At 47.0% G+C, this 26,963-nt stretch overlaps 1 protein-coding gene across 1 annotated transcript in view; it reads left to right on the top strand.

The window, feature by feature from the left end:
* Positions 1-17,406, top strand: part of NECTIN1 (nectin cell adhesion molecule 1) — a 100,645-nt gene extending 83,239 nt beyond the window's left edge. The window contains exons 6-9 of the mRNA XM_082009880.1: positions 1,059-1,206; positions 3,252-3,339; positions 3,843-3,953; positions 17,182-17,406. Coding sequence (XP_081866006.1) covers positions 1,059-1,206; positions 3,252-3,339; positions 3,843-3,953; positions 17,182-17,400 — 566 coding nt within the window. The 3' untranslated portion in view covers positions 17,401-17,406. The remainder of the gene's footprint in view (positions 1-1,058; positions 1,207-3,251; positions 3,340-3,842; positions 3,954-17,181) is intronic.
* The last annotated feature ends 9,557 nt before the right edge of the window (positions 17,407-26,963 follow it).

The raw sequence follows: 26,963 nt of genomic DNA, 5'->3' as shown, positions 1-26,963 counted from the left end.
GTCCAGTATGTAGTCTCTAAGAGCAGCCAGTAGCCAGTGCATTAAGAAAAGTCCAAAAATTAGGTGTGACAGACAAGTTCGACAAAGCACCCTATTCCTTCATCCCTGTCTCTCTCCCCTCCCCTGAACTTCTTTTCCTTTTCCTCCTCCTCCTCCTTCTTCCTCCATTCCAATTATCTGCTTCTTTCATCACTGCTGGAGCTGTAAGTACAAAGTACCAATTAGCTAGTTTTCAAGTTTAATTAGGTTGGAAGGTAGAGCAAATTAAATCCTTTTATCGTACGTTTCAAAGCGCTTTCCCATCAGGCTCATGGGATAGGTTTCATTTGAATGAGGTCCACGTTAGTCACTGAGGAGCTGGCCCAGGTCACAGAGATCTCAAGCCATGGGCCAAACAGGAGATGAAATGCAACATATGATATATCTCCCCCTCGCCCCTAAATCCTACGGTCAGGACATCTTTTCTGTAAGGTTTAGGAGTGCATATACCTCTGCTCCACCTCAGTAAATTGATCATTGGTCCTTAGGTCTTCTAAGGTCCGCATTAATAGCGAAGCTCTCCTTCATTTCAACAGTGCCAGGAATTCAGTGAAGACACTGTGACAAAGCCCTGCAGAAGGCTTTCAAGATAATTAAATAATGTCAAGTAGCAGGTCCACATGAGTCCCTCTGCACCACATGCGGTGGCTGCTTGGAAACACCTCTATTCCCTAAACCCTTCTTCCTTTAAGGACAGAACAAAGGGAGAAAAACAGATCCAGGAATAACTGCCTGATTTAAGGGGAAATAGCAAAAGAGTTAGGAAGCAGTTAGCTCTTGGAGACACAGTGGGCTGCAATTGTAGCCACAGATTTCTGTTCCTCTTGAGCTCTGACTACTATACTTAAGCACGACCCGTCTCCCCCCAGGAAGCTGCCCACACACAGCTACCTGAGACAGTTTCGGAGCTCATTGGCATCTTTGCTCCTGGAGTCCCTGGTTCTACTGGTCTTTGCGCCTTACCAGTTGTGCTGTCTGATGCTCTAACCCTCTCTCCTGCGCTTCCCTGTGTGTTGCAGATAAGCCGCTACCTCAGGGTGCCCCAGGAGGCATTATTGGGATCGTGGGAGGAGTCATCGCAGCAGCTCTCATCGTTGGCGTGGCGGTCACTGTAATTATTGTCTACAGGCGGCAACAAAAGAACCGCGCTGAAACGGACAACGACCTGTGAGTATCCCCATGGCCGCAGAAGTACAGCACTCTGATGGTACAGGTGCTATTGGATGGGGCAGCAGACAGAGAGCACTGCCGGCCTTTCCGCTACCTGCATGCACGAAAAGCTTGGCAGCAAACTGTTTTTTCTGCCATTTCTTCCTGTCTGTCACCCTCTGGCTCACTCCTCTGACTCTCTTCCCTTCCTTGGGGCCCCCCAGTTCTTTCCATCCTGGTCTCTCCTATTTCTGAACTCTTATCGCAAGCCTTAAGTGGAAACTGAAGCACAACGATGTTCACCCAGACGCTGCTTTTGCTATAGCATATCCTTGGACACAGTAGCTGCTCAGTGCCACTCTCACCTCCAGTGGTAGGAAAGGATCCTATTCTTCCTTTTTCAGAGAAATGGCTTCAGGCTCCTGAATTAGACATTTTGTCATCAGAAGGGGGTCCCTGGTAGACGCCAAGCACCTCTGAATGTATCCCAAGGAGTCCAGAAAGGATTCACATCCCCCCAGCATTCCAGTTCTGTACATACGGTGCCAGCCCGAGGACATGAGCTCTGGCAATACAGGAGTAGGGAGAGGGGACGCCCCAGGGGCTCCTCTTTGACAGGTACTTGCTTTGCTCTGCCCTACTCTGTGCAGCACAGATCCCAGGCAGGGAAACGGGTGGTGTGGAGTTCAGCCTATGCAGCATGAACAGAGCCCCCTTCAGAAATGTTTACCCTGGCCTTTTCCTGAAAAGCTCTATCTTGTCACTGCCTTTCCACAAGAGCACACACACCCACAGCCCCCGCCCCACCCCACTTCCTTCCCACCTCATAGGCACGGAAAGCCCAAAGGCTAGAAGTTGCTTTTATCTTTCACAACCCCCCACCTCATTGTCGTTACATCTTGGCCACATTTTGTGCTCCACTTAATCCTATTTGAGAAAGGGCATTGGAAGATAGCGGCAGAGGGAGGGAAGAGAACTGGGGAAAGCAGGAGGAGAGACAGAAAGGCACACAAATGAAAAAATAGCACCACGAGATGAAATTGCATCAACAGCATCGGCCCTATGATAGAGAGCGTTCAGACAATCCACTTCCCACAATGGCCCTCCAATGCAGGCACAGGGAAGAGCCACTTTAGCTGAGAATAGAAACACGATGGTGCCCTAATCTGCAGAGGTGCTGCCTCTGTTGTGGAGTCTGCTCCAAAGCCTCTGAAAGTTAATAGCATTTCTTTTCTTTAGAGCCATAAAGTCAATGTTTTGCAGAGCCTCGGGGACCCATTTTCCTCTCCCCCTCACCTATACACTCCGATCCCACACTGGAATCCATTGGCTCGCCAAGGAAAGTTGCCCATCTTTATCAGAAGAACTGTTGAAGTTTGTACAGAGAGAAAGGAGGGGGAGCCAGCTAATTAGCGGATCAGAGTTTTAAGAAGTTTTGTAAAAGGATTAGATGCATCCATGTGTATGAACAGAATGTGCAGAGACAGTCTCTAGGCTGGGATTATAATGGCTGCCAATCCTTATGCTCTGGGGCAAAAGCTGATTCACTGGGGTTGGGGATAAATGTCCCTGTGTGGCATAGCATGTCTCTGAGGAAGATTCAAACTCCTACTGGGAAGACTGTGGCAGGGGCTACCGTTCCAGATAAGCTCCCGAAAAGGGGCTGACATTACCTTGTTGATTTGCAGTGACCACTGCCAGACACTTTTTGATACACTACAGCCATAAAATAAGCCTTAACCCATGGGATGATTTGGAGCCATTCCAAAACATTGCCGGGAGACAGGTATCCCAGCTGCACCCTTGGGATCTGCAATCAGACATGGGTATTTGGAATTAGGAGCAGAATGCTAGGAGGGAGTTTATTTCTATTAACAATTCTAATTGGGGTGAGAAAGAGGGCATGGGGGCGTTACTGAGAATAATCTATATGATTATATAGGCTGTTTGGTGACAAACAATCAAATTTTTGGCACATGCAGGATCTGGCTTGTTACAGCGCATCAAAGCAAGCAATCCCCTTTCTCTTGCTCTCTGATCAGCAACCACTTCTTTATTTGCAGAATTGACTTGCCTCCATCCCACAAACCTGCCCCTCCACCGAAGAGGAAACAGGAGATGAAAAGCCACCTGACTGCAGAAGACATCCAGGTATGCCTCCCCAGCCCAGATGCAAGTTCCTTCCTCTGGCAAGGAAAACTGATTGCAAGCAGTGTCTGCGGTGCCTAAATTTTGGAAAACGATTTACAAGAGCGAAATCGTCTATGGCCTAAGTTTGAGGGGCAGAAAGTAAGGACTTGTCTGTGCAAAATTCCCAAAGAATAGCACTAATTGAAAGCTATAATTTGGGTCCTGCTTACTCCCTTTTGTGGGGGTTGAATTCTAAATTAGATGGTGTTCAGATGGGCCCTTAGGTGTGAGGACTTTTGAGCATCCCCACCATTTTGAATGTCATGAGTGTTAGTGAGGGGTGTGAGAATGAAAGAAAGAGAACAGGAGGCAAATAATATGGTAGGAGCAAGGGAGACGGTAAGATGCACTACCCTTCATGGCGATATCTTGTGATGGTGTCACCTTAAGCAGATGTTGCCCCAAGCTGTGACAGAAGGTTAGTACTTGCTTTTCTCACCCTTCTTCTCTCTCCTGTATTACAGGTTGTTCACTTAGAAAACATGAAACATGAGGAGGAAATCCAGAAACTCCCTTTGCAGACTCCTTACTATGACATGGCAGCCACTGAGCCCTCTCCCTACACTGACAAACTGGTAAGGAGATCAGGGTGCTAATAGTGCTGCCTGACCTCATCCTCACCCCCAGCCTCACTGCCTTTCACACAGGTTCTCTCACCCTATGAAATAAAAGAGCCCCACCATCCAGCGCGGTGAACAAGCAGCCTTCACAGTCAGGGAGTATCCTCTCCTGGAGGAAGGCAACCTCCACACTCTGATCTCAGCCCACCTCTCAGATACCATGGACTCTAATTCAGCACTTGCTCCTTTTGCTCTTGGTTTCCATAGGTCCTACAGCTGTGCCTTTATGGGTCATTCCTCACTAAAACACACTGCTTATTGCAAATACTCATTGGAGGACTGTCACAACCTGTGGTAGTCTCATCTTTACCTACATATGACAGCTAAGCCTACAAGCCAGCTACCCCACCCCAGTCACTCCTCATCTCCTGCAGCTGATCCCCTGTTAAGAGTTTGCAGCTGAACAAAGCAGCTCTCGAAGAGCAGCATGCACTGCAGTGAGAGCGTCACAAAGCAATTATCTGCAGGGCAGAGCATGCCAGTGTTTGACTCTCAATTGACAACAAGTTTTTTAAACCTCCTTTCTTTTGTGTGGAGGTGTTCAACCTCGGATAGGGAGATGCTAATGTGAGGCAGCAGCAGCAAAGAGATTAAGGGTCAGGGAGAGATGTTAACAACAGCCATGCGGGAAAGGCTGGTTTTCAAGGACTGAGGCTGAAGGAGGAAACGTTAGATTCAAAGGGCAAAGGCATAGGAAGCAGAGAGCAGGTGGGATTAGAGTCCTCCCTTGATGAGAAAACAGAAAACCATCCTCCTCCCAGGCCTTGGACAATATCCTTTCCCTCCCTTTACCCCATGGCATGGGGGACACAGGATCCCCATGTAATTACTGCAGGTCTCACTCCAACTCTTCCTTCATGAGGGGTGGATCAGAGCACTACAAACCAAGCCTGGTGTTTCTAGATCTCAGCAATGTGAACACATTTGTTTGAGAAAGCAGTATAAATATCAGCCCATACTAGAGTCATATTTTATGAACATAACTAATTATAACCCTCCCTCCAGTTCATCCTGGCATGACCCTTTAATGCATATTCCTGTGCAGATAATATAAGGAGCGGGCCCAGTGACCTTTAGCTAGCTGAAATCTACAGTGAGACAGATGCTGAGAGCATTGGAAATAAAAAGACACAGTTCTGCGCTGAGCTGTGTTGATGTGATCCTATTTACTTCATCCTAGCTGAATGTGGCTGGTGTCCCTAAAGAAAAACTTCCCTTTGGAGCCCTCCCTCAGTCCTGGGGCTTGTCTCCAGCTCTTTCTAATCCTTGCTGAGTGGTAGGTGAGTTTTAAATGAAACACAGGATGCTAGAGCCAGACGGGCTGCTCTGTGGAGAGCATCTGAGAGATGAATTTCAGGCAAGCAGGAGGATGGAGGAGCTCATTTCGGGAAATAACGAGCAGTCAGTTAATTAAGTGGCAGAGTTAGTGATGTGAGATGGGACCTGATGGGTAGCTGCTCTGTAACCATGGGAACGCAGTTTACTGCTCTCAATCCTGCTCTGAGGAGATGCATTTGTATGCCCCATGCTTGGCACTCGCTGCTCCTTACCCGTGGTTTTAGCCAAGAGCTGATGGACTGTGGAGCCTTAATTTCATTTGGCCCATGAAGAAACTCCCTTTGCAGTAGGGATGCAATGTTTGGGTGACTCAACTACTGCTGCCACAGCTCTGCCCGCCCTTGGCACAAGTCTAGCACAGCTGTGAATTGGCCCTGTCCTCCGGTCAGCTTGGCTGGCAGTCCCTGTAAATGGTATCAGGCTCCCCCATCACACACATGCACCATCCTTTAGCTTTTTGCCCCAGGAATGAGATGAGGCTTGCTCCCATTTCTTGCTAAATTGCTGTATCCTTTGGGCAGGCAGCAGGCTATTCAAGTTCATGACTGGCAAGTGAAAGGAGGGTGCCACTTTGCTGCCAAGGGGTGCTGGTTTTGCTAGATTCTTCCCAGCTAACACAGGCAGTATGTGGTGCCACAGCCAGGGCCAGGCGTGCAGCACGTTGCCCAGCCATGCTTTGCAAAGGAGCCGGCTCCCGCCCTCCTCCCTGCAGGACCACGCACAGGCATCACTTTTTTCACCCCTAAGGTATTGCAGAGGGCTCCTGTTCATGTTGTACACGTGCACTTCCCTGCAGAGGAGATGCTGAGTGTCTGGCTGGGATAGCACTCGCATGGAAACCTCCAGGGAAGGGTAGCAGGGATAGTGGTGGTTACCAAAACCCAGTCACCACACTCCAGCGTACTAAGGGACTGACCAAGGCAAGCTAGCTCTGCACAGTCCTTCACCTGAGAGATGGGTCAGCTGGAGGATGAGGAGGGACTTTAGCTTCACTGGGTCTCTGCCAACCTCACTGTGACACACGCTCCTCCCATTGTGTTCGGATGCAGATGTAGGCAGCTGCTCTGTTGTATATGTGGTTCTGGGATCCTTTAGAGGGGAAGGCACAAGAGAAAGGCAGGATATTCTTGTTCGGCTTGCACTTCACCTGGAGATTTGACTTGGGAGAGTAGTGAAGAAGATGAGAGATGAAGGGAAGGTATTCTGCAGGAAAATGGGGTGGATGCATTCAGCTTTAAATGACTTGTGCAAAACCTCATAATTTGGGATAAACTAGATTCATCACAAGGCAGAATAAATGCCACTGCCTGGGGTTGACAATTTCACAGCACTGGAATGGGAGTGGAAAGTGATAGAGATGGCAAAGAGCAAGGGAGGGGGAAATGGGAGAAGTGCCAGGAGAAAATAAAAGAGGCAGGTGGAGGAGGACTCCGCAAAGAGGGTGTGCAGGTATGTGTGTGCAGACGTGTGCGATGCATGCTGGCAGGGGACCAGGTGAAGGGGAGAGGCTGGGGCATGCCTGCAGGGACAAGATACCTGCAGAATCAAGCAGGGGTGGGTGGGCCCTGTGTCAGAGGCTACAAATGAATATGTGTGTTTATGTCTTGCAAACTGTGGGAAAGATAACACGAAGCTGACAGCACCGAAATATGCAAGGACAGTGTAGTGGACAATTAAGGGTAGAGAAGTGGGCAGGGGGGTAATGGGGCTGCCTGCACCACTTGCTTCTGAGCTCTTGTGGGGTAAAAGCTTTGGTTTATGCGAGGGTATCTAAGCAAGAGTGAATGGGGTGGGAAGGCGAGTGTGTGCTTCAGATTAACACCTACAAAGCATATGCGTGTCTGAGAGTGCCAGTACCCATGCATGTCCGTGCGCAGTAACGTGTGTGTGGGTAAAAGCAGAGGTGTGCCCTGTGTGCACATGGCAGTGCCTATGTGTCACGCAGATGCTGTGTGTTTGTGTGTGAGAAGGAGCACGAGTGAGAGAGGTGGAGGCATGAGGATATGTAGGAGCAGGAGTATGATTAGTGTATGTGTCAGCAATACCCATTTGCACAGGTAGAAGGGAAAGTTTCATTGCTGCAGACAGCAAAATAATTCCTTTCAGTTTACAGGGCAATTACCAGGGTGCTGATGCTGATGATTTACACAGAGCGCTTGCGTGTGGCAGTGCTAGACCTTGTATACAAGTCACATTATTGATATTGTAATAAATTTTGCTCCAAACAAGTAGCAGGGAGCAGGAACAAGCCCAAGAGTGGCAGAAAGCAGGGGAACTCCATGGAAAAAATACCTCCAGTGGGAAGGAAGCACTGTTTTGGAGAGAAGTGAGGCAAAGTAGACAGCATAGGAATGAGGAAGTAAAGACTTAGTCTGCCTTTCTCTGGGACTAGAGGGGGTACTGATATAAAAAGTTCAGGGGAAAAGAGTTCTGCAGGGCATAGGTTTGCGTTTGAGACTGGAGCTGGCATTACTAATTTTCTTAAATGTCCGTAGACACTCAGGCTGGGTCCAGACACAAAGCAGAGAGGCCATAGGATACACAGCTTTCACGCCAACAACTTGCCACTGCTATCTGGTCTCCTCCCCAAAGGCAGGGCAGAGGGAGACCTCAAACCTCCTGGTCCTCCAGCGTCCAGCTTGGTCGAGCACCACAGGGGAACCAGACACTGGAAATGCCACTGCAGCCGTGTTCCCCCTTCCCCTCGTCCCCATGGCTGTGGGACACCAGCAGGGAGCCAAACCCTGCCACAGAACCGTGCAGCAGTCAGCAATAATCACTCACTGAATAACCCCTTCCAGCAACAGGCACTAAACCAGCTCATCACAGGGCGGTAAACTTCTGAAAATGGCTCTGCCACAGCTGGTACATGGCTGAGGACACTTCCAAACAAAGAGAAGAGAAACATTTTCAAATTAAACACCTTTTGCGTAATTGCTATGTGATGCATCCATTTTGGAATGGGGATAGAGAAATTGGAAAGCTATTTCATTTGGAAGAGATAACTCTCTCCTCTCAGAGAGGCTTAGCAGATGCTTGGTTAATTCTGGCACAGAAACCAGGCCCAAAAGCGAGTATTAAAGAAACTCCACAGGGCAAGTAGCCAGGGTACCCCCCCACACCTTGGCTACTGATACTCAGGCTCCTCCTGGTGACTCATTTTCCCCACTGAGCAGTGAGGTTTCCAGGCCATCCTGCCTTTCAGGGTTCTCTGACCGTTAGTGTTTGCAAAGCATGAAAGGTGTCTGGGTAGGAATGATCAGTCAAATTGGATAATATTCCATTCATGCAGGTCTTGCTGATAAGCCCATTCAGTAAGGGAATACCCATAAATATTTTCATGCCAAAGAAGGGTGCTTTTAGCATCTACTAGACATTATTACAATGACAAAATCATGCCGCATAGTTAATCTGCAGCAGCATACTGTGCAGTCAATCCTCGTGTTAAAACGTAGCACTTAAGAACTCTACAGCCCCCACGCTAGGGCAAGACAACAGTATTGGCTAAGCAGTGTCATTTCCCTATGGTAATGTGTCTGCTGCAAAACTGCCCTTGAGCTGTGGCTTTGAAGCTGCTCCCTCCAGGTATCTCCTTCACAACGCCCGAAATTCAAGCTTTCCCCATGGTTTTTACTCATGCCCCCAACCCTACATTTGCCTCCAGTGTGCTGCGATGAACCCCAAATTCCTGGGTCAAAACTGACAGCTCAGGTATCCGATAAGGTTTGAATCCACTGAACCACCCCCAGCTAAGGAAAATGCTGATGCCAGAGGGGTTGATGGGAAAATCAGAGCAGCAAGATGCTGCTGGGAGCAGCCCCAGTAAAAGGGGTGGACGGGGCGGTTGCTGGGAGTGCTGCCAGCCTGGGCTGAGTCACTCAGCTCAGTGGTGGATTTGGGGAGCAGTGCCATTGGGGCCTTTGCTTTGATTTGGGATTTTACCTGACTGGTGGTTCATTACCTCCCTACCCCCCTCTTTAACTGTTTTTTTCTTCCCCCCACTCCCGCCCTTTTCTTTTTTCTCCCTCCACCCTTCACACACTCCCTCTCCTGTCTCATTCACTCGCTCCCCACCTTCTGCATGGTTCCTGTGTTCTCACTCCCCACTTCCCCACTTCCACCCCAATTCCTCCCTCCTGTGTCCCCACTGCCTTGCTGCTCTCTTCTCTCCAGAACTCTGGCAACAAGGACTGTGATGTCCACTATGCAGAGCTGGACACTTCCGCTCTGGCCTCGTCACCCAGCCCTCGGACCTCCATCCATGCTGGCGGAGATCTAGTCGAGTATGCAACCATCCAGCCCAACTTATGCTAGCGCATGTCACTCTAGGCCCTTTCCCCTCAGATTCTGGCCTCAAGGTACACGATCGAACTCTGCCTTCCTCACTGCGCCCCTCTGAAGTCAGTGCCCCCCCACATCTCCTGCCCTTCCTGTGGAGTGGCCCCTACACATCCAGTCTGTCCTCCTCCCCACTCCCTCCACCTCCTGCATGCTGCCCACAATGGCTGCTCTCTTTGCTACCCTTATTTCTGGGGGTGCTGACAGAAATGCCTTTGCCTTTTTTTGCCTCCTGTGCATGCTTTTTGCAGTGTTTTCCTTTGCTTTCCACGGTGAGGTGAGGCACGTGGGAGGGGGAAGGGTTAATGGCTTTGTTTCAGAACAGGGGTCTGTCCCCTCTGCTGTCAGTGTGGCTGGAGACACAGGGAAAAATGAGGTGGGTTTGAAGGGTACAGCCCTTGGTGTGGGATTTTGTTTGGGGAATTTTTGTAAGGCTCAGCAGCATGAAGCAGAGCAGCAATACTAGGATGTGCAGAAGCTGAAGCCAAAAACCTCATGGTGATGTTAAGGGCCTTTCCAAGCTAGTCAGTAAAAGGAGGAGAGAGAAAGAAAAAGCAACCGACTGAAAGGAAAAAAAGAAAGAGTTTGTGTGCATGGAAGCAACCATAGATAAGATGGAGCATATGTGCATGTGTAAAAGAACAAGGTGGGAGAGTATGTGAGATAATATGGGAACACGTAAAGGTTCCTGCATCTGAAAGAGTCAGTGAATAAGGGACAGTCAGAGAGGTACTGTGTATGCAAAAATAAAAGACCTAGCCTTGTGTGAGGTTGGTGCAGACATCATGTCTGGATGTTTGAGAAAGAGGGAGAAAGATTATTTTCTTTGGTGCTCTCCCTCTCAAAATTAGAGACCAGACCTGACTCTTTCCCTGTTCTCATGTTTTTTGAACACTTTGTTTTAAGTGTCACCAAGCTCCTTCACGCTCATGTCCTGTGACAGGGACTGATTAGGACTCAGCTTGCATTTAAACCTACAAGTGGTTGTTCTGGACCATCTCTAGCTACCAGGGACCCTTTGATACAGAATGGTGTTTGCAGTGGCAAGAAGTGTCTTCAGGTCTTCCTACATTCCTTTACCCTATAATCATACCCTTTTCTCAAGTATTAAAGCCACCAGGTCCCCATCTGAAAGGGAAGCAACTCTCCTTTCTCAGCCCATGGGAGATTTGCTGGGTGATGCCAAGGAAATGTCATTGGCAGCCCCCTCCTTGGCTATGACTGTCCCTCATTCCTGTGTTCCCCGAGTTGTGGTGACTGCAGCTTCTGCCTTCCTACTTCCCCTTTATTTTGCTGCCTTTTAAACAGGAAGAAGGGGTTGTGGGTTTAATGGGGTACAGTGCCACAGAGGTACTCAATGAAGAGGTGCAGAGAAGGGTGGAGAGACAAGGAAGAAAGCAAAGGGAGAAATAAGGTGCTTTGCAGCTCACTGAATCCTTCCCAGGTCACCCAGGGTAGATCAGGAAGCACACAGGGAAGCAGTAGCTTGGGGATGGAGAGGGGTGATTTGGAGAATATAAAGGGCAAGGGAATTAGATCCTTGGAAAGGAGGGGAATATCTCTGTGCAGGAGGATAAGCAGGAGAAAAATGGCGTTTTTAAAAAGTCCCGCTGGACAGTCCTGTTGAGTAGTGCCTCTTTGCAGAGTAGGAACAGCTGTGTTAACAGGTGGGTGAAGGTAGAGCAGAAACACCTGGGTGGAAGTTGTGTAATGGGTTAGTTCAGTTTGCCTTTATCCCTGTGGTCCCTGCTTTTCCTCTGTTGGAAGAAGCCCTGTACTCTTGCTGTAGCAAAAGCCTTTCTAGGTAAGTGTCTGCACCAGGTCTGTCCCGGACCAGAATGGTAACCTCTCTCTTGCGGTGTCTCACCCATCCCTGCTCCCAGAATGAGGATCAAGGTCTTCGTAGACGTAACGAGCGAGAGTGGACAGTAAGTTTCGGATTGGTTTGGTTTTTCTTTTCTGCATTTGGTTGTGGGGTCTGTTCATTACTGCACAGAGGTGTTGATCAGCTCCCAGGCACCTGCCTGCCTGTCAGCAACAGGCAGTACCACTGCCAGCACGGAGAGAGGATGGAAACGCCAGCCCAGAGGAAGATGTGGTTGAAAGCAGTCACCCTCCCTTATGCCTTTGCTTCCAGTTCCCAATAGTTTCTTGGGCTGCACTGGAGGACCACTGTTACAAACAAGGCAAGCCCTACCTAATCCATCTTGGGAGGTCTCACCTTGTCCTCCCTGGGGTGGGGGATTTTATTGTCAGCAAAAGGACAGTAATCCTCCAAATCCAAATTTGGAAATCCTCCCAGTTTCTCTGAAGTAAAAATAAAGCCAGTCATATGGTGCTTTGAAGGTGTAATCTCAATGCCACAAAGTCTCCCTGCTAAAGCACACAACAGATCAGGGTGAATTTTTATGCTTTTTAAATTGTTTCCTCCCCCTTCACCTCCCCACACTTCTGCTCTGTTGTTTGGGAATTTCTTGTCCCTGTTACGGCAAGGATGCCTCACAACCGTGAGACTTGCACCAAGATCCTAGCAAATTAGTGACCAGGGTTCAAATTCCCAGCTCTGCTTTCTGAATATGCCTGTAAAACTATTAAACCTGCACCAGTTGTAGATTTGGTGCAGACTGAGCTGGGGATATTGGAGAACCATCAAATGCAGCAGCCTTGACTCAGTTCCCAGTTGCCACATTTCCTTCCTATCAACACCAAGGTTACCTGAATTACCCCCCAGGTCAATACCCCCATTTCCAATTTTCAAGAGAAATAAAGCAAAGAACTAAGGTGGCTCCTTATTAGTTTCCCATTTGTAAATGAGGATAACAGCCCTGCCCTGACTGCAAAAGGGGAGACAGAAAGCCTTGGGAGAGAAACAGCAAGGAGAGAAATGTCTAAGATTATTGATGGTCCAAGATGCTATAGGAACACAGAACAGGTATGTACTACAGACAGCAAGAGAAAGAGTTAAAAGCATGCTGTAAGAAGGAATGCAACTTTATGAGCAAGTTTTCTGCATAAGTAGTACTTGCATGTGTCTCTGGGTGCATCCCCCATCATAGGCCCTTGCCTTATATTTTGGGAATTTCAGCCTTCCTCATGCTCAGCCTTTTCTTTTTCTGAACCCAGGGGTGAGCCCCTCTGGCCCACTTGCCCTCAGTTTTGTTCTCACAAAAGTCCACCACTTCTAAGAGCCAGCTCAGGGCCACTGGTTCCTGCTCATCCCCAATACGTTCTATGATTATTCCCTGATATATTCTGTGCTATGTTAATTTTTGTTCTTTATTCAGGACAGTGATTATTCAAGGAGCTCCCTCACAGATAAAGCGTCAAACAGAGAGCAGGAGCATGCTGAGAGATATCTAAAGATGCAGCCATACTTAGAAGATAAAAAGCAGCTTGAAAACGCTGAGTAGGGAATTTAGAAACAGGGAGGAGATGATGTGAGACTCCCAGCACCATGGTGGAATTCTTCTTATTTTTGGTTCCCATTATATTTTTTATCTTCCAACACCTACACCTTCTCCACTGAGGACAAAGAGTCTTCTGTTGCTGTCACTCAACAAAACTGCTTCTTTCTGTCCATCAGCCTGTGCTGCATCCCAAAATTCAAAACCAGCTGATGGAGAGGGCCAGGGTAGTGGCAGCCCAAAGTTTAAATAGTTTTGAACAGCAGGGACTTTTCCCAGACAGGGCACAGGCTAACACATCTGATAAATGCATGAATGTGTGCTGTGTTTGCCTTAAGACTGGACAAGCAGAGAAAACCAGCCTACTTCTGTTTGTGAGCCATGCTGCAAGACTAAAGACAAGTTTAAACTGTATGAGAGGTTATTAATTGGCTCTTGGGCTTTTGAGCAATAGCAGAAACCACATTCCTCTGTAGCAGTATCTGCCCAACTCTCGCATGTAATAGTCTTCAGATTTTCCAGAGACTATAGCAGAGAAATCCTCAGGACCCTGAGAAGGAGCTTTTCACTTTTAGGCCAGTGAGAACTCATTATTTTGAGATGATTAAAAGTATAGGATATTGTCAGGTTGGAGAGAAAGCTGTCTGCAGCACACCTAGTTTTACCAAAGAGAGGATCTGCAAATAGAGGAAAAGCTGGAGACAGGTGTACAGGGGAGGAGAAGTGTTGAGGGTAAGTCATGTCAGAAATGAAGGCTCTCTAATTCAATCAAATAAAGACAGCTTAAAGGTAATCTGCCAGGCTGCCTGAAACAGATAGATTGCTGACATCCCCTCTAATCAAGGTCTTGAAAATAAAACTGAGAGGGGAGGAGGTAACCCAGAAAATGAGAAATTGTATGAAGTTATGCTGGAAACAAAAGCAAGTGGGAGAAGTCAGGTGGGGGAAGGTGGCAGAATTGTGTGCCGGTTCAATTTAATTAGTGCATTATCCCTAATTTAATTTCAAACTTTGTTAAAGATAAATTAGATTTGGGAAAAGTCACAGTGGGACCAGGGAAGGAAGTCAAAAGGCACCGGCTGCTAAATATGTTAAAAAACATCAAGCTGATTTTGTTTTCTTCCCTTTTGCTACTTAGAAATGAGATCAGGGAACAAAGCTAGAGCAATGTGACTCCTGGCTCCATATGCTGAAGAAAGGTGAAAGGAGACAGGGAAGTCTCTTCCTTTGACCCCAATGCTGGCATTCTCCAGCTGCCCTGCTCTGGCCCCTCTCCCACCTGTGAAGAGTGAGCACAAAACACTGGCCAGAAAGAAAAGAACTTGTTCATACTCACCTGGCCAAACAGAAGTGCTGACAAAATTGCACTTATTTTCTCTAAGCCCTACTTCATGGATGCCTGTTTCATGCCCACATTAACTGAGAGAAACAGAAAGAAATATGCTTTGCTGACCTAGTGTATTGTCAACAAGCAGCTCATAAAATAGTATCTCATGACACCTTCTGCTTTTTTCAGTGTTAGATGCTAACACCTAGCTCAATTTACACAAGATACCTACTTACGTTAGCTGAGAGTCTCTTTCCTATTTGACCTTCTGAGCGCACATATTGGTATGAAGTCCTAGGCTTTTCTGTTGCATGCTCAAAAAGCATATAAACCTACCCTCTCATTTACTTAATAATAGATTGCTAGCCTTGCTAAGAGACCCTCTTACCTGTTAAGTCTTACTAAATTTCAATCATTGAGACGACTTCCCTTTCATGTTAGCTTTACCCAGAAAGTTGAGCTATCAGTCAGTGACTTAACTCTACAAAGCAGGAGGAGAGCATGGCTAATACTTTTTTTCCCTCCTTGCAGGTACGGAAAGGAGTTCTGTTGTGCTTGAGATTTCTTGAGAGTAGATTATACAGAGAGAGACCCTTTGCACACTCTGTGCTGGCTAACGCTCTCCCTGGCTGTTAGCCGCCCTTTATCCCTGTTTATCAGCTGGTGCAATCAGAAAAATAGCAAACAGCTGTTCTTTGTTCCCTCCTTCCCTTATGGTACGGATCTCTGTTTATGCTATAGAATTTGTATGAAGGTAACTGTCTCCAGGCTTGAAATACGTATTGCCACAACCTGCCTACTTTTCCAGCCACAGGGTTGTGTGTAGTACAGTGCAATTCAAACCTTGAATTCTGTAGAGGCCTAAAGTTTCTGTGTAAATGTAGCTCCCACCTGGGAATGGGAGAGCTGTGACTCAGGGCTGCATAAAGTAGATAGGAAGAGATTGTAGGGGTTAAGGTAGAGTTAGTGAAGCTTTCTCATGTCTGGTGGCTTGGGTTCCTTCAATTAAACAGCTATAATGCCACACAGCACCCCTCCACCTTTTCACTTTGCAATTAAAGGCAGAAGTAGAAAAAAACCTCATGAGGTAGCTTGTGGGAATGGCCCACCCAAATTTCAGATACTAATCCAGCAATTCTAAATAGAAGGGGACTAGACCCTATTATTCTGTGCTGTCTGGCCTGGTCAAGATCACTGACTTTTAAAAGCTTAAGTGGTGGGATATACAGTTTTGTCAAGGAAAGAGAAATGAAAATCAGATTTACCTTAGCATTGCTGCTGTTCTCCTGGTGCTCAAACTTTCCATCTTCTAGCAGCCTTCATTGCTCTTAGCGAGGCTGTTCCTGAAATCATCTTAAAACTGTGCAGCCCTCCAACTTGCTTGTTGCCTCTTCTAGTGGTCTGAACCATCAATAAATTATTGTCAACACTTTGTTTTCTATATGATTTTTTAAAAGTGTCCTGGTGAAATATTTATCCAGGAACTGGCAGCAGATGAGCAGAATAGATTGTTCTGTTCCTTCAGGCATTTCCTCCTGAGGGTCAAATCCTTGTCCTTTCCACTAAACTGACTGTTTCTGGTATTTTGTAAGAAAAAGGAAGGACTCAAGGGCAAGTTACTGGCTTCAACCAGCCCCAGTTCAAACCACAGCCATAAAAGGTGATTGCCAATGCATTTGCTCTCTCTTAGAGACCAGATTAGCCCTCGGTAAGAGCCTATGAATGCGAGTTGATTTTAAAAGCACTGTCCTCTCTAGACATCCCTCCAACTTGGGTCATCTTGCAGGGCTTCAGAGCAGAGGAAAGGGTCTGTGAGGAGGGAGGAATCCTTGCCATCTGCTGCTACTCTCCGAGGAGCCCTGAGTCCCGGCCTGTGGGAAAGCTCTGTGCTCCTCTGAGCTTACACTAGTGTCCCCCACAGGCACATCAGCAGAGGCAGGGGGGCTTCCTCTGCTTTCCTCTTGCTGCTCTTTGCATGGAGCTTTCTAGGAGAAAAAAGGGGCTCTGCGATTTTCACACTCCAACAAGCAGTATTGCTTGCCAGACCTCTGCAAAATTATCTCAATAGAAATCAAAGCACTTTAGACTCCGAGGGGTTTTGATTTCATTTGGCACTTAAAGAAGAAGAATCAGATTTTGCAAAGCATCCATAAGAATATGCTCCATCAGAGGGAAGATCATGCAACCTCAGAGCAGTCTTCGTCTTGGGACTGCTTTATATTCTCTGTAGTTGATTTGACTTACAAAACTGGCCCCAAGGCTTTCAGTGAAACTGCTCACACAGGTAAAGCTTAGCATATGCACTCCTATCTACTAGGTAAACATTAGACACAATAACCTATTTTGCCTCCAAAGTCCCTGGTCAGACACATGTGCCCTTTAAGAAAAGAGCATGAGCCTGGATTAGATTAATCATACAAGCACTGCTTTTTCAAAACTCAGGTGTGGAAGAGTTAAGAAGATTGAAAATAAACTGTCCTTTCTTGGCCAACTGCTTATTTTGTCCAGAGAGGCAGAGCGTTAACAGACCAGGGGCAAACCATGCAAAATCTGTACGCATTAACCAGCAATATGGATATCTCAGGAAGTGAGACAAAAAAATTGAAATGTGAGGGTATATCTCCTGGGTTTCTATTTTTCTGAAGCAGTACGCAGAACTATTTAATTTTCCATCCTACTTGTTATCTATGTGTCTCAGCAAGGAACTGAAGAGTTTTGTGTTTTATGGCCAATGATCCCAGAGTTTTCACCCATTGACTTTTGTCTCTACTTACAGAACTTTGGAAAGTGTCACTCAGAGATATCGAATGCGAGTGATTACCTGACCCGCTGTTACTCACATGAAGATCGATATGTGGAGAAGATCCCTCATGTCTATACTCCCTTGTCAGATCTCCCACAAGATCTTTATCCTCATCATTCTGACATCTCCTTCTGCTGCCCACCTCCCGGTTCCCGGGCTCCTTACATCTGTCCTAAGGAACAGTATGTTTAAAGTGTCAACACAGCAAAATGAAGAAGCTAATGTTTTTCGCTTCTCCTGACCCTGTCGCTCAACAACCAAGGCCTTTTAGATTCCCCTCTTTGCCATTGCGTAATTCATATATTGATTTTTAAATTTTGGTGCAATTGTAATTGACTTGATTAGGTTAAGTGTCTGCCTGGCTTGCTAATGCCCAAGGGAACACTCTGCCTTTGCCCACATCTCATTCGGTACTTGCATCTTTCTTTTCTCATCCTGGCCCTTCTGTATCAATCTGGCTATGTGTGTGCATGTGTATGCGGGTGACAGCTGCCCTGTGTTGGATGGGATGTGCCCAACCTGATTAAATGTCCGTAGGTTCCCTTGTGTCAATCTCTACACTGCACCAGAGTAGCTGGGTGTGGATTCTTCACAGCCCTTGTTCCAGACTGTGTGGAAGCCAGTGCTCAAATCTGAGGCTGTAGTGGGTTTTTTTGTTCCTTCCTCAGAGAAATTGTTTCCCCCTTGGCCATGGGGATGGGAAGTCTCTGTTGTGAAGACCTAAACAGCCAAGACTGCTGAAACAAATAATAAGATGCTTATAATGAAAGATGCTCAAAACCAACACAAGAATAGAGAAAAGAGCTTGGTTTAGGGGTTTTGTTTCTGTCCTTTTTACCTTCTGCTCCCACTCCCAATCTCTTGGATTGACTCTTTTAATTCCACATGGCATGGGGACATATTTTGAAGCCAACACATTTGGAGAAAGCATCCTTTAAATAACCATCTTATAACCTGAAACCCAAAGGGGGAAAAATTTTAGAAAGGAAAACATTCTCTCTAATTTTCCTTTTCAAAGCCTAACATGACCCCCCACTAGCTTTTCCTCCTCTCTTCCTTGCATCTGTTGATTGGAATTTTAAAATTAACTCAGGCAGAATATAAAGAATAAATCATTATTTCAGGTAATTTTCTTGCTCTTAATGAAGGATAAAAGCCAATGGAGGAATCTGGCCTTTTAACTTTTTAAAAAGCATCTTAGTTTTGGGACTACAATTTTTTTTTATATTGGAATGTGTGTGGGTGTGTAAATCCAAATGTGTACATTCCTGTGACCACAAAGTGTTTCAGAGAACAGAATTTATATCCACATCACATTTGTGTTCACTTGTATCAGAGGAAAAATAAATATCGATATACACTTAAATGTATATAAAAGCAAAGAAGAGGAAGAGGAGAAAAAGGAACGAACATCCTGTATAAGAGCTTGGTTTCAAGGATAACTTTCATCTGTTTTACCCAGGTATGGCATAGAAGAGATGATGGCTGGGACAGTTCTGAACAAGGGGATGTGCCTTCTTGGCGAGTGGGCATTTACTTTCCTTTGTCTTGGGTTGGTTATTTGGCATTCTGTAGATATTGCACACTCAATATTGCTCTGGAAACAATGAGGATGTTTGAGTAAAGCGCATGTGGGAGGGAGAGATGGGGACCACACCATTATCCTGCTGCCCAGACACCAAACAGCGTTTCAGTGCTACTTGTACAAAAAAGAAGTGAAACTACCATCAAGATGAAACCCTCTCTATAAGAGGAGGTATGAATGCCATGTTGGATGCTACCAGCTCCTGGCATTTTATTTTTGGACTAAAGCACCATTTTATTTTTGTATATCTGAATCTAAACAGCTATAGTTGTTCTGTGCACTTTCTGTGTTCCCATCATCTAGTGTAGCCTCAAGACTCACCTTGCTTGTCCCTCTTCCTCCACAGAGAAGCACATCTGTGTGCGCACTACCTTGTGGATTCCCTGCAGGCTAATAAATACATCTGTATATGAGAGGAGTTTATACTTCAGTTAGTTAGGCAATATAGCACTGTGTGAGGATGACACCACATGCATGGATTCCTGTGGGCCTTTGCATGGCATACAACACACCCTTGGAGAATCAACTCTTCCCACCCCTCTTCCCCTGCTCCCCCGGTGCACGTTGCCATTTTGTGCTTTGTGCAGACAGCATGGTAGCTGGCCACAAGGACAAGATTTTGTCTCTGTGGTGGGAAATCACTGCAGTATGTGGGGAGGTAGGTTCCTGCTGGGAGGTGGTTTCCCACTACACTGACAGGTTGTTGTATGAGCTAGGTGACCTGGCTCTGCGTGGCTGGGTGAGGTGTGGATGAAAGGGCACTAATGCATCTCGTGACCAAGCTGAAATGACCAGTACCTCTAACAGTCATAGTGGCTTTCATATGTGCTAGTGTACGGATCCCAGAGGATCAGGGGACTATACAGACATAGCCTTAGAGCATTAAACACAAATTTTCCAATACCATCCTTTTGGTTTTGACGGATGGAACCCTTTCTGGAGTCATTTGGATTCACATTCCTTCTGCCAATCTCTAGAGAATTCAGCCAATCATTTCCTTACACCAATGGACGCAAGTGCTACGTGTCTTGATTCAGATAATGTATTTCTCTCTCTTGTTTTCTGCTCAACATACCTTGGGGTACTTTCTGGTTACCACAGAGCTGGAAATTGGGTGTGCTCTGAACTGAAGCCACAGCCAACACATCCACCCCAGCCGGGGAACTATGCTTTGGAATCTGCCAAATCTGTCTTTGGTCACTCTGTTTGGAAAGGTAATGAAGTGCTGGAAAATCCAGGGGTCTCTGACATCCTGGAATCAACCCAGCACCACTGACCATGGACAAAAAGCAAGCAAAAGTCTATTACACACTTGTCTATTTGCATGCCTGTAATAGCAGGATGCTGCCTGCACAGTGGCAATTAAAGTAGATTTGATTGGGAGCCTTCACCTGATGCAGTTTCAGACAGATCTAAGAATTTTAATGAGAAGTGGAATATGGTCAGATCTTCAGACACATAATGAAACAAGTTAGACAAAATCATTGTTTGCCAGTGGAGGCAGAGAACATGTTGCAGGTGGTTTTCTCTGCTGCCCATGGGTGGAGGGGCGAGGTTTTGATGAGGAGAGGGAAGGCAGAGATACAGACTGCAGCATTACAGAGAAACTCTAGTTGCCTTGCGCAGCTTTGAATTTGAGCTGCCCACAGAAGACTGCCACAAAGGGCTTTACTGTGCTTTTCCGCAAAGCAGAAATATTTCAAGCCTTCTTACAAAGGGAAAAAGCAAGAAAAGCCCAATTCAAAGCAGTAGTTTGACTTATGCCAGCACATATATTAAGCTTAGGAATGTCTTGGTTCTCTTTGCCCCTCTTCTCCTTAAGAACTGTGTTTGTCTCAAAAAAATGGCAAAAGAGAGTCTCTACACATCACCAAATTCCTTTGTACCCTAGGAAAAGGGGGAAAACCCCTGAAGAAAAACCCTGAAGGAAGAGATAGTGAGGTTCAAGTCCATTGTTTTGATTTTATAAAGCTGCATTTAGAAATTGTTCTGATTCAGGGCTTTTATTCCTCCCTCCCTTCCTGTAGAGTTGCACAATGTTTGCCTAATGGCTATTTCCGAACTTTGCTGCACCTGTTGCCACGGGCTTAACACTAGCATTGCTCCATGATAAGGCTGCTCATGTCTGCGGTGACCTCGCAGGCACAGAAATCCTGCTGCAGCAATGCTAATGAGAGGTGTTCCCCTCCTGCTATGTTGCAAATTGATCTCAAAAGGTCCCTTCTCCGGGAAGAGAGCCATCCAGTAACATTGTTGGGGTTGATTGCTGAACAAGCTGAACAGGAAACTGGTGGAGTATAATCCTGCATCCAGTGGGCTAGCAGTATAAGGGAGGAACTGGTGTTTTATTTCTGTGTCTTACTGGTGTGAGACATGAAGCCATTCTTCCTGTTGCTGGGGTGAAATGTTATAATATCTGTTCCATATGTTGGTGGCACTGACACAAAAGCTCTTGCAGGTGGAAAAGACTGATCACAGAACTTAAATAAATGTGAACTGAAGAGTTATAACAACTTCTTTCATAGCTGTGAAACTTGTGTGCATGCTTGATGTCTTCCTTTCTCCCAGTGCCGACTTCTTCACGAATTGTTCACTACATCTATCATCCCTTGCACATTCACATCCCAAAATGTACACGTGCACACGCACTCCCGCCTTCACACCGGGCCCCAGGAGTTCCTGGCGGAGTTCTGCCTGTTTGCACAGGCTGTCCTCAGGACTAGACCAGCCTGCCTTTCATGGGGCATCCCTCACTGCCCGCAGCACTGGCAGGGGTACGGGACTTAAAGGTAAACGGAGGAACAGTGTTCAGGTGACCTGCAAGGCAATGCCTGGTGCACGTTACTGTTATAGCTCTGCCCTCAGAGCAATACAAACGTAACGATGATGCTCAGGTGCTCTATGAGAGACGCCCCTTTCAGTTCATTTTACCTGTTATCTTTTGGGGAAGCCTACTCCCAGCCTCCCTGCGCAAGTGGGTGCAATATATTCAGAGCCACAAACAGCCAGTCCTCTGGGCCAGCAGCTATTTAGCGAAGGTTACAGGTGAAGTCACCCCCGGGGGCCCCCTCCTCTCCAGCCCACTTCTCTTGCAAGTGCCCTGATTTCCTTCTGCAGGCAGCAGCATGGTTCCATACGCAGGTAGACACTGAACATTGTTTTAAGACAACAAGTGCACTGCAGCTGCCTTTGCTGCAAGGGCCTGCTCAACAGCCCCTGCTGCACTCTGGTGCGCTGCATGGGAAGTGCCAGCGAGGGATGGGGAGCCCAGAGACCCCTCCTCTGCCCCATCCATAACACAGGGGGACGGAGACTCTTCCATCTCTGCTCCTGCTTAATTACACGCTCCGCTAGCACCCATGAATCCCAGTGCAGTGAGCGGGCCAGCGCTGGTGGCCTGGATGTTTCCTCTCCAGCAGCACATGGTGATCAGGTGTACCTGGGTCGGGGGCAAGATCGGGCCCTGCACCAGCTGGCGGGGAGTGCTCACTGGTTAATCTGGTCTTAGCAATAGCTGGATCCACACGAGAAACCGGCAACAGAACAAAACCCCGTCTTTTTAAAAAAGAGAGAAGCAAGCAGTCTGGCAAGAGCGGGGGGGAGGAGGGGAAAGCACTCCTGCCTGGGGGGATTTCCCCCGTGGCCCCGAGACTGTGGGCAGCGCCCCAGGGACAGGAGACCATGGTGCTGGTGGCACAGCCCCCGCCTGGCCGCCTGGCCATGTGGCTCCACAGCCCCAGCAGCCTGGGAGGCAGCAGGATCAGGGCTTCCCGGCCAGACTCCTGCCTTTCCCTGTGCTGGCGCTGCTCACGTTAAGAGGAGGCTGCGCATGTTGCGTGCTATGTGCCAGCCCGGCAGTTCTGCTCCCGTGGCTGAACCGGCAGACTCCCGCATCGTGCCTGCCTGCCCTGGCGAGCATGCCGCCATCCCGCGAGGGGCGGAGGAGCTATAGACAGACAGACAGACAGACACATTGGCCTGTGCGTGTGTGAGCACGCATGTGCTCATGGGGGAGCGGGGCCTTAGTCCAGTCCAGCTGAACACGAAGCTCGCGATTACTTAGGAGGTGCCGTATCAGACAGATTTGATCAATACACCATTAGAGGATTTTTAGCACAAGCCACTAACTCTGAGAATGAAAAATCCTCAGGATATTTTTTAATAAAAAAGCTCCACTGCGCAAGGATAGAGCCTCTGCATCTGCATAAAGACCTTTTGGAACAATTTAGCCACAGATGTGGGCTATCAAATGGCAGAGGGCTGGGTGGAGGGTCACGAAGGGAGAGTAAAAGGGTTTCTGTCTTGCAGTCAGTGGGTTGAATACAGCCTGCATTAGCAGCAGCCAAAGCTGGTCACTACTGGATAGGCATTTATTGGATTGTATGAGATAAGCAACGGCACACGTAGCTGAGAACTACAGAGTTTCTCTTGGCGGTTTCTCAGAACGGTTCAAGGAGAGCCACAACTTATCCTCAGGGACAATGTAGCACAGATCCAAGCACCAGCACAGGATGGTGAAAGAAGACTGCTGGCAAAGCTATCCTTGCTTTGCACAAAACCAGGCAAGTTTATCCTGTATTTCTGGAACCTGGCTCCTCCCCGCAGGACTGTATTTACTTTCTGAACAGGGGAGAAGAATCTGGATTCACCTCCTGCGTGGCGGTTTATACCACAGGTGCCATTTGCACAGAGGCTCCCACCAATGCTCAGCTACAGCTCTGCTCATTGGAGTTGAAAAGACACACAAACACTTAGAGAACACTTTGCACAAATAAAGTGGAAGAGACCCACTCAAATAGAGATGCTGTGAAACACATCCATTCCTGCTTTTTTTTTTATTTCCCCACTGCTATCAGATGTGCAAGCAATGTCAGCACTTAAGATGAGTTTTGAGGTCTCTTTCTCCAGTGCTGGACGTACTATGATCAGTGCCTTGCTCAGAACAGAGTACCTCCTGCTGGGTCACTTTACGTGTATATGGAAATTTATGTATGAATCTATATGTATAAAACTAAAATATTGGTATTACCACCTCTTGGACTGCACTAAATGTATAAAACATATCAAAATATTATATAGCTAAAGAGCTGTTGTTTTAACTTTGGAGCTAGTAACCTTTGTAAAGAGCTTTTCATACAGAAGTAAAACATAGGCACCACAGAAGGCAAGCGATATACCACAAGTATGGAGTAGACTGGGGGAGCTGCAAATTAAACAACAGCACAGGAAAGAGCTGCATTAAAAATTCCACATCTCTGCTGCAAACAGGGGTGGCTGTTGTCTTTTTTTCTATACTGTCATGCTCTATTTTTTTTCCCCTTTATGGCGGATGGGAGGTGAGGTTTTAAAGCCTGCCAAGAATGCATCCAGCCCTGTTCCTCTAGAGTGAACAGCACCATAGACAGAATGAGCTTTCTCCAAGCATCCTCCCACCCCCAGACCCTCCCCTCCCCCTTGTAATCCAGACTCAAGTACCATCATTTTCATATCAGTACTAATTACATTAATTATTCTCCTCAGTATAAAACTCATTAAGCTGGCATTTATGGTTCATTAACTCAGAGCCAGAGTTCTTCCTCGGTGCAGTGGTGTAGGGCCAGGATTATTTCTGTCCTGGCTGGGAGCAGGTTCTAATCGATGTCCCTTGGCCACTCTCAGCATCTCCTCTTGAAGTGTGAACAAAGCCGCGTGTGCTCATACAGGGGTATCACACCAGGCAGGGAAGGTGTTTCTGAACCACAGGAGGACTGGAAAGGTCACCACCCCTGGTGCAGGCCCGGTGTGAAATGTGTTTTTTTACAGTTCAGGGAAGATCAGGTGTGATTAGCAGAGTAAGAGCAGCCAAGGGAATACTTGCAGGCAGGCTACGTGCCAGAGCGGACCAAAAAGAATGTGTTTGCTGGTGTGGGGAAAGCTTTGTACTAGTGCTCGGGAGATCTGGCTTCAAGTCTGGTACAGAGTTGCTGTGAGCCTGCGGAAGCCACTCGTAGGACAGGACAGAGAGGATATACACTGCCTGACCAAGGCAACCTCGTTAGGTGGCTGGATGTAGTCAGGAGTGACATGCTTCTCTAGAAAAACTTCACACCTATTTTGAGGGCAAGCTCTAATCACTCCCTTAACATGCCATGGACTGGAAAGGCCATCCTGGCTTATGCATCTGGGGTGAGAGAAATGGTATCCCGCTGGTCTCTCCTCTGTGTCAGTTCTCCGTATGCCTTTTCTCAGGGTGGAGGGCTAAGTCAGCTGTAGAGTCCCACCTAATCTCTGCATGGACTCCCTGTGATTCAGTGGTAAAACTATGATTAGCACTTCCACTCTCGTGGGGGTTGATGGTAAGAGAGGATCCCAGGGACAACTCTCTAACTAACGAAGACTGTCCTTGTCTTCTGAAGAGTAGCCAGGAGTGGTCTTTCACTGGACTTGACATTGGAGCGTGAGAATGGGACGGAATGAAGAAAGATGAGAAGCTGCACGTCCCCGGCCTAAGACACGGGGTCCAGCCCAGCATGTTTCCAACAGGCCTCCCAAGCTCCCAGACTTGAGCATAGGCTGCCACAGGAGATGGACGTGACAGGCAGGCTGACCTTCTAATGGACCCAACTGACAGAGAATCCATTTCCTGAGTGCAGTGCCTCCTTCACACTGTGCAGGTTCCTACTGCGCTCCCTAATTACTGTAATTAAGCAGTCATGCTGAGTGATATTAGACAGAGAGTTCAGAGTCATTACAGGCCCGCAGAAGATTAAACCAGCCCTGGCCTCAGTGTATGATCTCTTCTTGGTGATGGTGATGATGAAGAAGATTACAGTACGAGATAGAGCATTATGACATGACAGCTTCAGGACATGGTTTAGGTGGCATGGTGGTGTTGGGTTAACGGTTGGACTTGATGATCTCAGACGTCCTTTCCAACCTTAATGATTCTGTGATCCTGTGATTCTGTGACATGGGGTCATATAACTTGTCATGGCTCTGGGGTCTGCCCTTGTCAAATGTGGCCAGCACAGGAGGAGACACAATACTAGTATCCTGTCCATTCCCAAGGGCCTCTTCATCCTTCTGTCTCCCAGAGATGGACAACTGCTCTGAACGGTAGTTTTGAAGCTCTGGAAGGGAAAGGTTATTGGGGCTGGCACTGGGATGATTGTGATGCTCGATACCTACATGTGTGTTTTGTCATTTGTCAAGCACAAGAATAAATATGCAGTTGGATTTGAAAAGTCCTCCAGAGAGGAGTCCAGTTTCACATTATTCACTTGGTATCCACCACCTTCTCTCTCTTTTGGTCCCGTTTGGCTAGGAGGTCTGAGGTTAGTCTGTTGCCATGTTCGTCAACATCATGGTGATCATGGAGTTTAAATCTGTTTCCCTATGGTTTTATACAGCAGCCTGATTTGTTGAGCAGTGGCCTTCCCTAAGGCACTTGCTGAGAATATCAGAGCACTAGACTGGAGACAACCTTTTTAATCCCACAGCTGTACTCCCTCCCTCCTCAACCTTTTTTTCCTTTGAGGGCACCCAGTGTTTTGCAGACCTACTTCTATTCACACAGGTAGTGAGACACACTCTGTACAAGAGATGACAGTTCAGTTTACATACAATTGGCATCTAATTCATTTCTTTGTGAATGTGAAAATCAATACTGTTTATAGAATCCACAAAGGCTCTTCAATCAGTCAGTGTCCTTGTTAAGTTTGTTTCTGGCTGCCAAAAGATCCTTTCAGGTGGTGATTCTATGAACAGAAGGAAAATAATGATCCTCATTTCTCTAATGAACACTGAGAAGTCTCTAGGCTTCTCTCCCTGCCCCCAGTAGAGAAAAAGTGTTTCTTTGTAATCGACTTTATGGGATGGACTGGCTTTTCTTGGAATTTTGCCTAGCTAGTCAAATTCTGGTGCTTGGTTTTGCTCCAATGAAGGTCAAAGTGCCTTCTTGCACATGCAAGAACATGTATTTCTTCAGCAGATGTTAAATAATTTCAGCTCTACTTGTGCTTGCAAATTTTGTGGGCATTACAATAAAAGCCAAGTTTGGTCTGTCCCAGAGCATCAGAGCTCCACAGTTTTTTGCAGTTTCCTATGCCTCTAATTTTATCTCTAGCAAGTATCTTCAAAACAGTGTTTGATCTCTGCATCCTGCTCATTCTGCCTGTGCTAGGAACAATTC

Source organism: Phaethon aethereus, assembly GCF_964289735.1.
Source record: "Phaethon aethereus genome assembly, chromosome: 23".
NCBI lineage: Eukaryota > Metazoa > Chordata > Aves > Phaethontiformes > Phaethontidae > Phaethon > Phaethon aethereus.
This window is presented reverse-complemented; position numbering and strand designations above follow the sequence as displayed.